The 18977-nt window shown below is 35.5% G+C and overlaps 1 protein-coding gene across 1 annotated transcript in view; it reads right to left on the minus strand.

The window, feature by feature from the left end:
- The window catches only part of LOC114046167 (E3 SUMO-protein ligase RanBP2-like), a 76362-nt gene that overhangs the window by 19199 nt on the left and 38186 nt on the right, over positions 1-18977 (minus strand). Inside the window, exons 8-20 of the mRNA XM_027866411.1 lie at positions 16452-16542; positions 15548-15757; positions 14397-14578; positions 14135-14310; positions 13841-13964; positions 12883-13044; positions 12408-12545; positions 12181-12327; positions 7649-7828; positions 7486-7569; positions 3817-3955; positions 2597-2691; positions 1-1866 (exon numbers count right to left, since the gene is read on the minus strand). The exon at positions 1-1866 is cut by the window's left edge and continues 2455 nt beyond it. Of these exons, the coding sequence (XP_027722212.1) occupies positions 1-1866; positions 2597-2691; positions 3817-3955; positions 7486-7569; positions 7649-7828; positions 12181-12327; positions 12408-12545; positions 12883-13044; positions 13841-13964; positions 14135-14310; positions 14397-14578; positions 15548-15757; positions 16452-16542 (3594 nt within the window). The remainder of the gene's footprint in view (positions 1867-2596; positions 2692-3816; positions 3956-7485; positions 7570-7648; positions 7829-12180; positions 12328-12407; positions 12546-12882; positions 13045-13840; positions 13965-14134; positions 14311-14396; positions 14579-15547; positions 15758-16451; positions 16543-18977) is intronic.

Genomic DNA, 18977 nt, shown 5'->3' on the forward strand with positions numbered 1-18977 from the left:
TGAAGTACTAAGCTTCAAAGCAGTAGGTGCTGGAATTGAGGAACTGGGTTGACTTTGTGATTTTGGATTCTGACAAGCAACACATTTTTTAGCATTTACGTCATTCTGTACCAGACACATACTGCAATTCCACTGTCCATCCTTCTTAGGAAACAGAGTTCCCAAATCACTGGTAATAGGCTTAGAAAGTTCTCCCTGGCCAAATTTGAAGGAAGTTTGCTGACTAAAGGATGGAACACTTTTATTCGTTGTTTTTGTATTTTGGCAGGCTATACACTTAGATACCGTCGGTTCATTCCTCACTGAACACACACTGCAATCCCAGTGACCATCTTTCTTGGCAATCAATCCAAATCCTTCTTGAGTCTTTTCTGTGCCAGGCTTAAAAGCTGAAGTGTTTTCAACTAATGGTGGACCCAAAGGCTCCTTGTTATTTGGATTTAGGTTTTTGCATGATACACACTTTTTTGCTGTTGCAACATTCTTTGCTGAGCAACTGTTACAATCCCATAGCCCATCTTTCTTTGAAATTTGGAAACCAAAATTTGGATGCCCTGGGTCAGGTTTTCCAGTATCCTTGCTCTCCTGGTTCTTGGTGTCTTTCAAAACCCTAACATTTTGATTTGCTGTGGAAATATTTGAAGCTGCAGCTCTTAAGATTTCCTGGGCCTCTTCAAACTTGCGTTTGAAATGAGCTGCCTCCTCTGGAGTTTTAAACTTAATAGCAAGTTGCTCTGGCTTTGGTGATTCATCTGCATAGTCAAGAGCGTGCCATACAAATGATTTATCTGAGCCAGCATTGGGTGTCAGTTTCATATCTGGATTTATATAATGATTTGCACAGATTTTGAGTACTTGCTCTCGTCTCATGAGAAGACGAATTTTGCCAGATGTTTTATGCCTCAATATCTTCACATTGCCAATGCCTCGCTCCTTCCATTCTTTAAATTCTGCATCAAAGCGGAACAATTTTGCACGATTACAGAAGAATTCTTCTTCATCTTCCTCACCAGTTTTCACTTCTATCTTATCAGGAAGTGGAACTACTGGTTCAAAGTGAGGTCCATCATCATCATCATCTCCATGGGCACTTCCTCCATCTGTTTCGTGGCTCTTATTTGCTAAGTCTGGAGCTGGTGTCCCAAATACTGTTTTGCCTGGACTTTGGAAAGTAACCACGTCATCATTACGACCAAAAAGAGAATTTTTACACTGACTGTGTCCCACGCCTTCTGTAAATGAAACATTAGAAATACTTTTGCTACCAAAACTGAACGTATTTCTTGGTACACCTGTCTGACTAGGAACTGGTTTTGTTCCACCGTAGCCATCATCGTGTGAAGGTTTATCTGAAGTTAGTAGACCTAGGAGGCTCTCACTGTTACCAAAAGCTGCAGGAGGAGGGTGTCCCACAACTTCAGGTGATGAAAATGTAAAGTCACCATCATTGGATTTAAAATTGGAGTTAAATTTAAAGGTAGTTGGCTGTGTTGCTTGTGCCGATGTTGTTAAAGGTTGCCTCACTCCTTCACCTGGCATAGGCTGTCCAAAGGTAGATTTCCCAAATTCTATAATCCTGGATTCTGCAGATTTTGAAGGATGAGGTACAACTGGAGGTTTTGTGAAATAACCTGGTTCAGGCAAAGGTGGATTTGTGCTTGCCTGCTGAACATTATAATTAAAGTAATCATCTCCTCGTGGTGACAGAATTCCAGTTGCAGGAGAATCAAAACGCAATGGAGGACCATACATTTCTTGAGAGAACATACAGGCAGGTGGATTTTGCACTGGAGGTGTATGCATTTGTTGTGGATAAGCATAAATATGCTGTTGAGGTGTAAGCCGGTTCATGCCATAAACTGGAGCCTATAAATTAAAAAAAAAAAGAGTAGATTTTCTTACAGATATTAAACATCTAATGTCCTGCCACCTCCTAAAATATTTTTAATAAATCTCGAAGTAGAGTAATTAGAGTCAATAAGTGTGAAGTGATACCCTGAAGGCTCACAGTGAGGACCCAAAGTTCTGTATTCCTCTTCAGCACATATTATGTGATCAAATGATCTTGTACCATATTCCAATTATGAACACCCACTTCCTGCCATTATTCCTGTACATGGACAATCAGTAAAACAAATTTCCAGGCAAACAGGAGCTTACCATAGTGATGACTGGGTAAAGTGTAACAAAGACTCTTCTCCCTTTTCCCTCAAAATGGGTAGAATAGCGCAATGGATAGAGCACTGGCCCTGGAGTCAGGAGGACCTGAGTTCAAATCCGGCCTCAGACACATAACACTTACTAGCTGTGTGACTCTGGGCAAGTCACTTAACCCCAACTGTCTTGCTCAAAAAAAAAAAAAAAAGTAGAATATTAAGAAATTTTACCTCTACTACAAATATTATAAAGGAGAGGTTTCACACTATATAGCTTTGGTTTTTTTAAAACCTGGAAAGATATTTAAATTTACATTGTCTAATCTGACAGTTTTACAAGTTTCAGTTCTGTGTGACCTCTTAAATATTTCAAAGGCCTAAACTCTGAAGAGGAAAAACTAAGCTAAGATGGAGTATTTATAAGTATTTGTTTTTGTTACCTTTGTCGGTGTAACATTAGCTGTTGTTCTGAGAAGATACTGGGAATTATATGCTGGTGACTGACTGTAATACACTGAAGGGCCAGTAGTTGCAACTGAAAAAGAGAAAAAAGCCTGTTCGAGTTCAATAGCACCAGTGAACTTAAGTCTCCCTGGGTGAATGCTTATTTCCACATAACACCTAAGAACACTGGGCCAGTCTTGCCAATTATTTGTGGTGTAACAATATCCATGAATCTGTATGCCTCAGGTGGCATCTTTTAAACACCTGTTTTATCTACTTCCTACAAAGCTGTCCAAAAGCAATGCAAAAAGAATGCTATAAAGTAGAAAACACTATCTATATAAACATAAGATGTTAATTACTTAAATATTGAAAGGTCTGAACACCTTTCAGACTTCACTGCCTCTGATATCTGCTATCAATGTTGAGACTTAAAGGGTTCCTCCCCCTTTCTAATTTGTTTACGGGTAAGACTCTGCTGCCACCACCAAATTTCCTTTTCAGTATAAACAGTCAAGTTCCCTAGAAGCATACTTAACAGAAATCTATAAATAATCTCTTTTCAACAAAGTATTTTTAAATTTATGCTAAAAAAAGTACCTATTACATAGTTAAGCATAGGCAATGATCAGAATACTATTTTGAAATTATACATCACTGCATATATGCTATTCCAGCGACAAAACTCCTGTCATTTGTTCTCAGTTTTCTGACTACACAATATCCAAATGTCCAGGAAAGCCACTATCGCCACTGACTGGTACTTCTGCTAAAATAATCATTCCTGTTTTTACCCTCTCTTATAGAGCCTACAACTAAAATAATTTCCCTGAGGTTCTGGTATTCTTTTCTTCTTGAAAGCTCTTTTCTCTGTTTCCCATTTATAAAGCAAAAAATTTAGATTAAAAAAAAAAATCAGTTTCATCTCTATTTCTGCCAGCATGAAATTCCACAACTATCTTTTTTTTCCCATCAGAAGAAAACAATTCAACATAGTTATATTTCCAGAGGACAGGGTTTTGTAACTTTATAGTGAATAGTTCCATCGCAATACAAGATACAGACTTTCTTCTTATTATACAGCTACAGAACTCTTAATAAGCTGTTAAAACAAATACAGAAGGATTTCATCCAAGTCGCCCTCATATTTAAAACAGAGAGAAAGCTAAAAAAAATTTTTAACGTAAAAAGCTAGGTAATTACTAACTCATTCTACCTGTTAGAGGAGCGCCATGATAATTTTGTGATCCTTGATACCCATCAGGCATTGAATCTGTTCCATAGGCTTCTGCAGGCCAACGATGTGGAGACATAGTAGAATTACTACTGTTTAGCTTCAACTCATGCATTTCTTTCTATTAAAAATATAATTCAATCAGAATTAGTTCTATGATAGTCACTGAACTATGATAGTCATTAAAATTATGAGAACATTAGTAAACCAAAAACTTAAAATCCATAAAATATCTACATACAAATATCCATTAGCAATATACTAACAATTACATTGTTGAAAGGCTCTGGGTGCCAGAAACTGATTTATACCGGAAATTAATAGGCTTTTTAAAAAAATTATATGTTTTTAAGAATCAAGTTAAAAGGCTTCAAGTGTTACTGGTGTGGAGTTAACTGTTCTACAGACAGCTTGGCAGCACAGTGGACAGAGTGCTGGACCTGGAGTCTGGAAATCACATCCTGGGCTCAGTCACTTACTAGCTATATGACCCCGGGCAAGTTGTTTAATTTCTCTCAGTCTTTTTCTCAACCGTAAAAGCAAATAATAACAACACCTATCTCACAAGAATGTTGCAGAGAGGGGCAGCTAGGTGGCATAGTGGATAGAGCACCGAACCTGGATTGAGGAAGACTTGAGTTCAAATTCAGCCTCAGATACGTAACACTTATTAGCTGTGTGACCCTGGGCAAGTCACTTAACCCCATTGCCTAGCCAAAAAAAAAAAAAAGACTGTCGCAAGGGGCAGCTAGATGGCACAGTGGATAGAGCACCAGCCCTGGAGTCAGGAAGACCTGAATTCAAATCTGGCCTCAGACACTTACTAGCTGTGTAACCCTGGGCAAGTCACTTAATCCCTATTGCCTTTAAAAAAAAAAAGAATGTCACAGAGAAAAAAATTAGATAACTTATGTAAAGCTGTTTGTAATCCTTCAAACACTACTAATACTGGCAATTAGAGTAGCAAACAGTTCAATAAACACTTGACCCACAAGGAAAGTAAGATACTTTAAGAAAACACCTCTTTAATCTTTTGCCTTTTATATGAAGGCTACTATACTCCTTTATATATCAGCTTTTAACTAACCCTTTTATAACTGCTTTTAACATGGACAGGGATGCAAAGTTTTAGAAAAAACATCATTTAAACTTCTTATTAAATCCTGAAACTAATATAGGGTGGTAGTATCTTCCCAGAAAAAGCAAATTGAGGGGATGAGAATATACTTTTAAGAAAGAAAATGGAAATAATCAGAAAATAGCCAGTATAAAATACCTGGGTTGGTTTGTTTTCTTCTTCTGGGGGGAGGGCAATGAAAGAAGGGACTGGACCTATGATTTCATTCCTACAGTGAACTACCTGTGTGAAAATGCTCTCTACCAATGCAGATAAAACACCACCTGTCCTCCAACTTAATGCAAGAAAGCTTAACCTGGGATCCAAACTTAAAAATTATCACATCTGTTTCAATGTAATTGGTTTGTAAATATATATTTTATATACTTCAAAATATAAGGCAGCCAGGGGCTTCACCAGATAGTCAAAAGATAAATGACAAGGGAAAAAAAGATTAAGTTCTCTTGCTTTAGTAAGTTGAGTGGAAGCATTAAGTGATTTGCCTAAGGTCATATACTTTATAAAAACCAATCTATTAAACAAGTTCACCCCAGTTTAAGAACTCTTCCTCTAGACAGTATGAAAAAGCATGAGGCTTGCCAGGTATAGTTTGAATTTTGAAAGTGACTCACTCCTCGTGCAGTACATGGGAAAACACTCCAAGAGCATGGTTTTTTAAAATTAAATTCAAAAATTTGGTCCCAAAGTACAGATGATACATCTATCCTACTTTTTGGGAGAGACGTAGAAGAGAAATTATATATACTATCTGACATGGTCATCTGGCAGAATATGTTTTTTGGTTTTGCCTAACAAAGGAGGGTTCTTGAGGATGGGAGGAGGAAATATTAAAAGAATGTTCAGTGGAAAAATAAAAAATTAAAGCAACAATGAAACTTTTTAAAAAAATTACAATCTTTCTTAAAATTTTTTTTTTTTTTGCATCTACTTTGTTAAGGGCTTATAGTCAGAAAAACACTAGTCATCTTAAATTGGACTGAGAAAAACTAGATATATAATATATATATATGTGTATGTGTGTGTGTGTGTGTACATATATATATATATATATATATAGTTTATTAAGTACAGAGATTAAAAAAATATGCAGACAATTTATGCAACTTGACCAAACTACAAATCACATGCAGATGTTGGTCCACAACAATACAAGGTACCTATTCTTGCTTCATAAAAACTAGAAGCTATTCCAATTTTTTTAATAGAGTACTATCAAAAATCATTCAAGGATCATGCTATATATAGTCCTACTTTTTCACAACAGAATACTTTACTCCTATTACATTATTGCTTAATTTTTCCCTTCTCAAAGTCACTTCATCTCAGATGTTCCATAGATGAAATGAAAACCAAGAAGTAAACAATAGTTAGGAAAACACTAATCACCAAATCAAAATCACAAACCTAAGAAATTTAAGTCTCTAGAACCAGAAGAGATAAAAACAGGCTTCAAGTCCAGCTCACAATGACACTGAAAAGGAGATTTCTGTTTTGGATAAGGACTGAATTGTGTCTTACATATCCCAATAGACTATGATTTTTTTAAAGGGGTAGGTTAAGTGGTATAGTGAGTAGATAAGAGTGCTAGACATAGCATCAGGAAGACTTGGGTTCAAATCAAGTACCAGACACTTACTAGTTACTATGTGACTATAGGCAAGTCATTTAACGTCTCTCTGACCAGCTTCCTCATCTATAAAATGGGGATAATGATAGCACCTCAACCTCACAGGGTTGTAATGAGGATAAAATGAGATAATATTACAAAGCACTTTGTGAACCTTAAACTGCTATATAAATGCTAATCATAATCATCATTTATTTATTTCTAGCAAGTATGATCATAGAATTTTAAAGCTAGAAGGAATATCAGAGATCATCACATGCCCACAATTTCATTTCTACTTATGAGGAAACTGAATTCTATAGAGGTGCTACAGTATCAGGTGTCTTGACTCCTATGTAAGTGCTTTAATCTCCATGCAACTTCAAAAGTTTGTTTCACTTCAAATACAGTGTTTAAAAAAATATTCTCAAACTGCTGACCTAATTCAAATTAAAATCTCATTTCCATGACAGAAGGTGCCTGGGATGATTTTGATTAGACTACACTGTAGAAGAATATAATAAAAAAGAAAACCTTTTAGAGAAACTTTTATTTTACTGGTCATAGCTATGAAAATCTATTTCTACTGGTCAATTAAAAAAAAAAGAGTTAAAGCTCCTTTATTCACTATAGTTATAACAACAGTGAGACACTGGTTTGAGAGTTCCTTTTATGATTTAAACTCTAAAATAATTCTGATATTCCTTAACTTGTTCTTGGGAGCCTGCTTTGCTGCTTTATTTTAAAGATCATATTATAGCTACTCTTTCCTGAAACACTTAGAATAGTATCTGGCTAGTAATGAAATTCTGACCTAACTACTTCGTTTGAAGCAATCTGTAAAATAAATGCAGAGTATGATTAAATTCTTCTGCTATAATCTCTTCAAGAAAATTTAGCAATTTACCTTAATGGCTTCTACTTGTTGGCAGATCATTTTCAATAAAGAATTTTGATCTTCTGCCCATCGAGGAGGAGTTTTAGGAGAAAACTTAAAAAAAAATAAACAAACACATGTTTAGAGAGATCACATATTAATTGATAAAAGACACTTTTTCTTTGCTACATACCTTGTAACTTTTACTTGGTGATAAAGAAAATTTGGTTGGAGATGGTGTAGAATGTTTTATTTCAGAATCTATATTTCGGGGCGAACCATTTTTACAATGAGGACCTCCTTCACTATATTCTTCAAGTTCCTGCATTACTGAATTAAGCATTTCTTTTACAGACTCCAAAGGAACTGGAAGCTAAAAATAAAAGGCATAAATCAAGGGCTTTGGTTTACAAATATACCAAAATAAAGACTGCTACATGCATTAAATAACTAAATTATCCGTGACTTACAAATACCTAAACATTTTTCATCCTAATATTCCCATCTGAAGTGACAGCAAGTAGTTAGATGACCCTGAAGGCTCTTCTCATCTCTAAATCTATGTTCCTGCTTCAGTCAACTCTAAAACCTATACCAGCAAAACAATGACACTGCTAAAACAAGTACAGCACTACATAGATGTCTGGGGAGCTAGATGGCACAGTGGATAGAGTGCTGGACCTGGACACCTTCATGAGTTCAAATCTGGCCTCAGACACTTGTATTAGCTGTATGACCCTGGACAAGTCACTTAACCCTGTTTGCCTGTTTCCTCATCTGCAAAATGAGCTGGAAAAGGAAAACCATTTCAGCACCTCTGCCAATAAAACCTTAAATGGGGTCACAAAGAATCAGATACATCTGACTGAAACATCTGCACAACAAGAAAAGATAATTAGACGCTCATCAGGTATAATCCTTTCATTTTATAGATGAGGAAAATGACTCTCAGAAAGTGAAGAGAGGCAGCATGTAAAGCAGAAAAAGGGATGGATCATGAAATCAGATGTGGTAAAAATGCCAGTTCTGCCATTTATTTACCACCTGTGCCACTATGTATAAGACACCTAAACCTCCTTTGCCCTCAATTTTCTCATCTCGGCCACCTTGTATTCTATGATCCTATATTATTCATCTATGTTACAAAGCCTGTAAGTGACTGAGGTAGGTCTCTTATGCCCTGGTTTTTCCCGAGTCCCAGACCAGGACTCTATAAAACTTCAAGATGACCACAGTATTATTTTTGCTGTTTATTAAACATTGTCCCTTGACCTTATGAAAACCACAATTTTTAATTCTCACCTCCTTTTCCTGTACTGAGCAATAAATGGCCTTATTTTTATTTATACAGAGTATTTACTTCTCTCTATAAATTAACTGCCTTTGAAAACATGTTAACTGTTTGGCTTTGACAGAGGAGAAATAAAATGAAATCTGGAGTGAGGTGAAAAGAAAAACTATCTACACAGTAGCAACAAAATTTGTCTAGAAAAGAATGAAACTAATCTAAAGAATTTAAGTGCTGCCTATGTGCCAGGAACTGTGCTAGATGGATATGAGTGGGACAGTCCCTGCCCAAGCAGCTAACAGCCCAATACAACATGTTCACCTCAGTAAATACAGGATATATTAAAAATACCAACTACTTTGGGGTACTGTTCACTAACAACTGGAAGAAACAGAAAAGGTCTCTTGAATGAATCTGTATTTCAATTGATTTTTGAAAGGAAAAAGGATTGCAAGATGTAGTTTTGCAAAAGAAAAGCATTCCAGGCCCAGGAGACAAGCTATGCAAAGAAAGGCATGAAGGCAGGAGATGTAATGTCATTTACACAGAAGAATAAGCCAATCTGACTACAGTACAGAAAGCCTGAAAGGGAGTAATACATAATGAGTTTTTAAAAATCGACCGGATTTTGACTGCGGAGGAATTTCACTCAAACAGAGCAGTTTCTATTTTATCCTAAAGGCAACAGGAAGCCACAGAAGTTTCTTTTCTTTTCTTTTAAATTTTTAGGCAGTTGGGGTTAAGTGATTTGCCCAGGGTCACACAGCTAGTAAGTGTCAAGTGTTTGGTCTGAGGGCAGATTTGAACTCAGGTCCTCCTGACTTCAGGGCTGGTGCTCTATCCACTGCGCCACCTACCTGCCCCTGCCACAGAAGTTTCATACAGAGAAGAGTCATGTGTCCAGACCTGGGCTTTAGGAATATCAATTTAGCAATTCTGTGAAGAATGGATTTGAGAGGAGAAAAAGAAGAGGCAGGGAGAATGATTAGGACTAGTACTTATTTTACAATAGTCCAGGTGAAAGGAGCTGAAAACATGAGCCTGAGCAGGTCAACTGTGTGAAGAGAGAGAAGACAGATTCAAGACATGTTAAGAAGGTGAAACTGACAATGTCTGGTAACTTAATGGTTAAGGGGACAAGGAAGAATGAAGAGAAACATGACTCTGAGGTCACAAACTTAGGTGAACCAGAAGAATGGGGTAGAAATAGGGAAGTGTGGAAAAGGGGTAGCTTTAGGAAGAAAAATAATTAATTCTGTTTTGGACATGGTAAATTTGAGATACTTTAGAGACATCCAAGTAGAGATGTCAAGCAGCCACTTAAAGATGTGGGATTTGAGTAAAGCCCAGAGATCAGGATCAGATATGAAAATTTGGAAGTCATCTGCATAAGGATGATAGGTAAATCATGAATTTTAAAATCAAGAAAAATTAAATATACAGGAAAGAAAAGAGAAGTGAACCCTGTGGAATGCATAGAAGCAGGACGTGGAAGATTATACTCAGAGAAGACTGGGGACAAGTCTGACAGGTAGAAAGAGAACTAAGACATACTAGTATCATGAAAACTCAGGGAAGAGATAGTATCTCATATTATAAAAACATTCGCAAGACCTAAGACATTGCTCTTGAAGACAAAGTTGACACATAGAAATGTGTTATCTGGATTAAATTACATAATGCAAATAACATTTTTAGAAGCTAAATGATCACTAAGCACACTATCTGAGAAATTTACCCAAATTGCTGAACGATGCTTCTGACTAAAATTTTCTCCAGTCTACTATAAAATCAATACTTTCCTCACAAGCATAAAGTTAATAATGTCACACATAAAAAAAGAAACCTGTATACAAAGTCTAAAGCAGCTAAGCAATTATTTAAATTAAATGGGCTCTTCTGGTGAAAGCTGCAGCTGATATTTTTCTGTCCTCCACACTGCAGAACTTATTGCAAGTACAGCAAGCACCAGCAACACAAAATTAGGAGTACAAGAAGACCAACAACTCTCTATGATCAGAGAAAAGACACTATGACTGGAAACACAGTGGCTGTGATGGTCAAACAAAATCAATTTTCACAAATAAATAAACGAGTGAATGAATGGCTAAGGCCACAAAAAAGATTTATCCAATTGTCATGAGGCTAGAACATGTCAAGCTCAACAGTAGGTCTAAAGGGAATGCCGACTCTTATGAAATGTAAACATTCTGAACCGAGAAGAGATAGGGAGAGAGAGTCAAATGGTTCAGTCTTAAACTTCACTGTTTTTACTTCACAGTAACATCAAAACATGAAGCTACAATACTTACACATTCCTTGGTATCATATTTACCATTTTGAAAAGTAAAAAGTTTGGAAAAAAAACAAATCTCATACAATGCAAAACTTTATCCATGCAGGGCAGCTAGGTGGCACAGTGGATAGAGCACCAGCCCTGGATTCAGGAGGACCTGAATTCAAATCCAGTCTCAGACACATAACACTAGCTCTGTGACCCTGGGCAAGTCACTTAACCCCCACTGCCCACCAAAAACCAAAAAAAAAAACTTTATCCATGAAGGAAAAGTTAATATTTGAAAGATTTGGCCAAGCGTGTTAACTTATTGAATCTTAGTTCAAAATCTTTTATTTAGAAAGCTCAACTAAGGATTTCTGGGAGGTCTTGGTTGTTAGTACTATTGTTAAAAATCAGTGCATGTACCAAGAGAAACTGCAGGTGAGGAATAAAAAAAGAATATTAAGGATAGGGATAGCTAACACTAACATAAAGGCTTTTAGCAAATCAGTACTGAATTAATTCATCACTTTCAGGGGATGTCCTGTTTCAAAATATTATCTTTCTGAAGAGGTTTCCTATATGTACTGGGTTAAGTAATCCTCTACAGAGAACTAAGTAACAGTAAGCAAAATGCCTGGTCATTAAAAAGATGGCTTATTATTTGAGAACGCATTTTAATTATGTTTCAAGGGGTGGTGGGAATGACAACTATTTGGGGAAAAAAAAGGAACTGCAATAATGAAGACTTGAATGGAGGTCATTCAATCTATGGCATAACTATTTCATACGGTAGTTATTTGTGCTGTCATAGCCACACTGAGCTATTAGCTCTATGAGGGGAGGATGTCTGTCGTAAACTTTGCAGCTTCCCCAAGTGCCTGGTATAGTGCTTTCCACACAGGAGATGATGAATACATTTTTGACTCTTGCTAAAGAAAAAATTAAATGAGTAGTTAGTTATTTTAATAATTACAATTGCTGAGCATTACCTCAAGGCCAGCAACATTCCAAACTATTAGATACTTTAGAAGAAAACAAGGAGCTATACAAAATACACATATACACTACACACACACACACACACACACACACACACACTCTCTCTCTCTCTCTCTCTCTTTCTCTCTCTCTCTCCAAAAAGAAATTACTGTCTCACCTTTTTAGCTACAGCAGGATCTGTGCAACTTTCATCTGAAATTTTTATTAAGTAGTCTCTAGTTTTTCTCAAGTAGTTTTTGCACTCTTCTTGTTCTTCTGGGGAAAGGGCATCATCCTCAATGTCTTCTGCTTTCCTATGAAAAATCTATAATAAAAAGTTGTGATTTTATGAAGCAGTCTTTTTGTAAAGTTAAACTGAAGTATTAGAAATAGTTTAATACTTACCAGGGCAAGATTCCAATAGGAAACAACATTTTTTATTGCTTCAAATGCTGACATAGCATCTTCAGTTTTCCCATCAACTGCATCCAACATAGCAAATGTTATGTGTGCTTCTTCCTCATATTCCCCAACTTCAGATGCCTAAAGAAATGGAATTTAAGAATTTAAGAGTAAGTTTACTTACATTTTTACTATAAATCTGAAAATTAACTGATTAACACAAGAAATTAACGTAAGTCTAACTAGCTTCTCAGTATTATGTTACTATTATGTTACTTTTCAGAAAAATAAGCAGACTAGATATAGGCTTTATCTTTATGTAAATTATCATCACCACAGTTTAGTGGAAAGAATCAAGAAAATAGTTGTACCACTAATTATTGAACAGATTATAACTTCTCTGTACTCAGGCATTTTCCTCAGCTGTAAAATGGAATACACATTTCTCATTAAGTTCTCAAGTTTATGCTATAAGTACCTGAATATCTGCACTATGAAAATGTTTGAAGAGAGGATCGATGGGTTCAGGAATATTGCTCTTTTTTTTAATTGTCTTCAATAATGGCAAAACTTTCTTCCAGTAATGAACACTTCTTCCTATGTATTCCCGCTGATCATAAAAAGAATTAAGTCCACTGCCCTACAATGAATGACATTGTATTAAAATGATAATTTTTACAGCAAACATTACTATCCAATATTAAAATCTCAAAATAATTGTCACTGAATCTTAGTTTAACAAAGCAAGCTGAAATCTTACAGGTCATCCACTACTATCTCCCATCCAATGAAGGAATTCCCTGTATAATCTCTCTCACTGATGGTCAATCAGTCTCTTTTGAACCAGTTCTGGTAACAATAAACTCACCACCTCACTCTTGTTTTCATTAGGTTTGAATAAATTCTTTACATTGAATCAAAATTTATTTCCCTATATCTTCTACTTATCAGTCCAAATTGCCCAAAAAAAGAGTAAATCTTGTAGTTTTCCTGCTTATAGCTCTTCTAATAAAAATTATTCCCTCCTCATTCAACCCACCAACCTTCTATTTTTCAGACTACATGCCTAAAGAGTCTAAATACTTTTTTATATAATACTAACATTATTAAAAAAAGGAGAGGGGAAAACAACTTCAAGCAACATAACCTAATCAAGATACCACTATATTCAGAATTTTCAAAATATCAACTAGGTATCTATGGGTTTTCTTTTTTTTTTTTTTAAGGCAATTGGGGTTAACTGACTTGCCCAGGATCACATAGCTAGTAAGTGTCAAGTGTTTGGTTTGAGGTCGCATTTGAACGCAGGTCCTCCTGACTTCAGGGCCAGTGCTCTATCCACCACGCCACCTAGCTGCCCCCTGGATTTTCTTTTAAGATTTAAATTAAAAGACAAGTCTCTTCAAAGAAAATATTTAAGCAATTTAAGAACTTACTGTTTTCTGAAGACTTTTTGCCCAATGTACAAGCATAGCAGGTTGAAGACCATGTTTGCCTTGACCCCTTAGTGTGTTTATTTCATGCTGAACTAGAAGGCGCAACTTTGCAGAGGTTCCAGCTCTTAAAAAACAAAATTATTAAATAAAAAGACTATACATAAACATAAGTAGTACATGAATTTGAAGCACATAATTTTCAGAGTTAACAATCTACACAAGAGCTGAATGATGTAGGTCAAAAGTTATATGTACTTATTTCTAGTAAAGAAGTATTTGGGGGTTAGTACTTACACGGCTTTTCTGTGAATGAGATTATAAGCTGCATCCCACCAGGATTTTTGTCGGTCGGTACAAAGTTGTTTGCATACAGGTAGTGGCAAGCATGGAGGCTGATGTGAATTGTAGTGAAAATTGGATTTCTCTTGTAATTGTAAGTGGCTGGTAAATATTACCCCAAGTAGAAATACCTGTTTTCATTTTTAAAAAGAATAATTATTTTGAAGTTAAAGAGAACCTTTCCAACTCTAATTTGATTCTTTAAAATTTTACTTACTTCAAGATCTAATAAACAAATAGACTCAGGAGCATTAGTTTCAAGTCTTGAGGTTTCTTGTGGCAAATGATGAAAAAGCTGTTTTAGCCATTTTCGGACTGCAGGTAAAGTAGACAATGAACTCCACTGTAATCCAAGCCAAGTAAGGTGCTGAAGGCTACCATTATGTGCTCGAATAGCCCCTATGAAGGCAAAATAACAATCTTTAGTGAAAAAAAAATCCAATCTTAAGAGTTTGGATCAGTTTTACTTGCATAGTCCATTCATTTTAATTTTCAAAGATTTTTCAAGATATTTCAGAATAGTATTTACTTCAAGTAAATGCCTATATTCCCTATGAAGACAGATTTTCTATCTCATTAAAGCTTTAAAAATTGTTTGATCATATCACCATTCCATCAACATCCCAAACAAAAAAATATACTGAATAATCAGGAAGTTTAATCCTTTAAACCAATGGAAACCCAAAAGACTACTAGTAAAAGCCAAATGACTTGATACAAAAATGATACTGAAAGGTTAAAGCAATGATCAAAATCTTAACAAGATGAAGTTAAATGGGAAAGGTAGATAAAAGGTAGTTAATGCACATTTTCTAAAAACAGAGTACAGAATGAAGGAGAACAACACTAAAATAACAACTTTTATATTAAGGCTTTAGTTCACACAAAGGCTTTTTTTCCCCAAAACAACAAACGGGTGAAGTGAATAGTGAGAGTATTATATCCAATGGCAGATAAGGAAACTGGGAAGAGTTTAAATGCCTTAGCCAAGACCACATAGTGTGTGATCTTGTACAGAGACAGGGTACTGACTCCAAAAACATCTTTCCACTACATCAAGGTTCTTAAACTTTCTTGCATCATAGATGCCTATTTGTCAGTCTGGTAAAGCCCATGCAAGCCTTCTCAAAACAATGCTTTTTAATGTATAAAACAAAATACATAGGATTACACAGGAAACTAAATGTATTGAAAGTTATCAAAACATTAAAAAACATCAAAAACATTATAAAAATATAAAAACATTAAAAAATTTGTAAAAAAGTTTACAAATTCCAAGAACCTTTGTACTATATCATGATGCTCTTTAAAATGCAAACATTAGCTAGGTGTTTTGTTTTTTTGGTTTTTTTTTTTACTATATCTTACCAATATCATATCTAGCCAGTTCTTCAGGTTCTGGGGTTTGTATGCTAACATTTCTGATATCATCACTACCCAAGAATGATTTATCTTTTGGTGACAGACTATCAAACAAGGCATCATATAAAGCAGACTGTCCACTCTTATTGGCAAATGATTCCACAACCTCTTTCAAGAAGTCTTGCTTGCCATGACTCAAATTTAGCAGCATATGTCCTGTAACACACACATGTTAAACAATTAATCACAAAAATCAAGAGTTTAGGCATATTAAATTTCCTTACATTTTCCCCTAATACTTGCCTTCAAATAAGGTGATTGATATTCAGATCTTTTTTTTTATTCTGATCTATGTTCCAAACTTAGAACAATGTTATATATCATGAATTTTAAAGTATTTGAAAGTATTTGAATACATATGCCAGTATATCAAGAGCAGAGAGTAAGAAAATATTTGAAAATGATTGAAAAGTACCATTTTATTTTCACGACTAAAAGGAAAAGTTTCAAGTATAGAGCTTAAACAAGTCACAGGAAAAAGCCAAGTAGCTAAAGAAGACCTATTTAACTGGTCTAATGGCAGGGAATCCTCCTCCTGTTATTTTGGGCATAAAGTTTACCATTCATATGGCAATTGTGGCCTTTCATTACTATTTGTGTATATGTTTTCTCTTTCCTACCAGACTGTAAGCTCCTTGAGGTAAAGTCATAATACATATTGGCATCTGACACACAACTGTGTCCCTTGTAAGCAAAAGGTTTTCAAATATTTGCTGAATGAAAGAAAGAATCGATCTATGAATCTCACAGCATTTTATGCATACTTCTCCCTGGCAACTATCTTGAATAATCACATATATATATCCTATCACACTGGTAAACTGGAGGCTCAACAAAACTCTGCTATTACCAGTCTGGCTCAGACGATCATAAGCCATCATTTCCAACAAATTTTGTCCAGCATTTTCTCCTTTCATTAATTTAGTCTTCGGTCTTGGAACCTGATGAAAATATAAGAAATCAGAATAATATATATTTGCTTCAGGAAGAGAATTCACAAAATGAAGATAAAAAATGGCAGAGCATAATGTTTAATCTGAGTACAGATTAAAAAAAAATTAAGACATAATAAATAAATTTCTGAAATTTGACTACACAGTATACTGAAAGACATTGTCTATCCTAAAAATACAGAATTAAACAATGAAAAATATTTCTTAGGAACTCTCTTTCACCACACATTCAATTTAACTCTGGTTACAAATGTTCCTGGAAGTGAACCATTTAAATAAAACAATGCAGGCAGACTTTAGCAGTATATATAAATACTGAATTTTTAAATGCTCCTACCACCTTTATAAACAAGTTTTAATTAGCTACACAGAATGGCATACTGAACAGAGTTGGCCTTAGGGACATGAAGAGATGGGTTCAAGTCTCAACTCTGACTCATACTGGCCAATGACACTGACCCAGTCATTTACCTCTCAGGTTTCTGGGCAACTAAGACTAACTTGCACAGAAAGTTGTTCCTGCCTGCTTAGGTAGAAGGAGTTCCCTCGAACCATGAAACAATAAATGTAATCACTATCCTCTAGCTTATGTCTCAATCATATTTAGGGTGAGCCATTGTTGATGGGCAAAAAATTCAAATAGCCGGAAAGAGAAAATTAGAAGGAAACTATTTCTTTAAAAATGTTTTAATTATTTTTATTTTCAATTTCAATTTCTCTCCCTCCAGCCCCTCTGCAACCCCTTGAGAAGGCAAGAAATACAATACTCATTACACTTGTGAAGTCAGAAAAAACATATTTCCATATTAGCCATGTTGCAAAAAATGAATAAATAAAAAAGGAAGGAAAAATAAAAAGAGTGAAAACAATATGCTTCAATCTGCATTCAGACGTCAACAGTTTTCTCTTTGAAAGTGGACAGCATTTTTCATCATGAGTCTCTTGGAATTGTTTTGGATCACTGTATTGATCAGAGTAACTAAGTCTTTAACAACTGATCATTGTTACAACAGTGCTGCTCACTTCACTTTGCATTAGCTCATATAAGCCTTCCCAGGTTTTTCTGAAACCATCCCCTGTGTCATTTATTTCACCACAACAGTATTCCATCACAATTATACACCATAACTTATTCAGTCATTCCTCAATGGAAGGACATCCCCTCAATTTCCAATTCTTTGCCACCACAAAAAAAGCTTCAATATTTTTGTATATATTTGGGATACAAACCCAATAGTGGTATTGCTGGTTCAAAGGGTATGCAGAGTTTTATAGGCCTTTGGACATAGTGACAAAATGATTGGACCAGTTCATAACTCTACCAACAGGACATTAGTGTCTCTATTTTTCCACATCCCCTCCAACAGTTTGTCATTCTCCTTTTCTTTCATGTCAGCCAGTCTTGATAGGTGTGAGATGGTACCTCAAAAGTTGTTTTAATTTGCATTTCTTTAATTATCAGTGATTTAAGAGCCTTCTTCATATAACTATTGATAGCTTTGATTAGGATACTACATTTTTTTTTTTGGTGAGACAACTGGGATTACGTGACTTGTCCAGAGTCACACAGCTAGTGAATGTTATGTGTCTGAGGTCATATTTGAACTCAGGTTCTCCTGACTCCAGGGCTGGTATTCTATCCACTGCGCCACCTAGCTGCCTCAGGATACTACTACTTTTTTTTCCTTTTCTTTTATTTTTTTGATGAGGCAATGGGGTTAAGTGACTTGCCCAAGGTCACAAAGCTATTTAGTGTTATGTGTCTGAGGCTGAACTCAGGTCTTCCTGACTCCAAGGCCAGAGCTCTATCCACTGCGCCACCTAGCTACCCCATAGGATGCTACTTCTTAAAGAGGAAATAAGCACCTAGTGAAAATAAACCTGAAAAACTACTGTTTTACTACTGCAAACATTACCAAACAAGGATTCAATGCCACAGCAGGGGGGGGAGAGACGACAGCAATTTTGACGTTGACTAAATGGTTGTGGCTTTTCTAACTGTAAAGTATATCCATCACACAGCAACTGTTACTTCTGCAAATGGGTAGCTTCACCATCACGTCAGATATATGAAGCCATTCACAGTCTGAGTTATTTGAGTGGCTCTTACATTCCAGTAAAACCACTTATTTCCAATTACTAAAAAATAAATAAATAAATAAATCTAAGTTTCATTGGCTATTCAAGGTTTTAGGGTCTGGGAACCCAAGCCTTGAACAGACCACAACCAAAGACAAGCATTCCTGGATCAGTCAGTCTAACCATTAAACCTCTAAGATCACTTAAGATGTAGAAATGAAAAAAATAATATATGGAGAAATGAGAAATTTTATCTACAGACTTGCTTCAAAGGCATTCATTTACCTGGAAAAAACAAAGAATCCACTATTTTTTCTGTTAAAATGAAACCAACCTTCATGTTT

This window comes from Vombatus ursinus, unplaced genomic scaffold, assembly GCF_900497805.2.
Source record: "Vombatus ursinus unplaced genomic scaffold, bare-nosed wombat genome assembly UNPS02014781.1, whole genome shotgun sequence".
Taxonomy (NCBI): Eukaryota; Metazoa; Chordata; class Mammalia; order Diprotodontia; family Vombatidae; genus Vombatus; species Vombatus ursinus.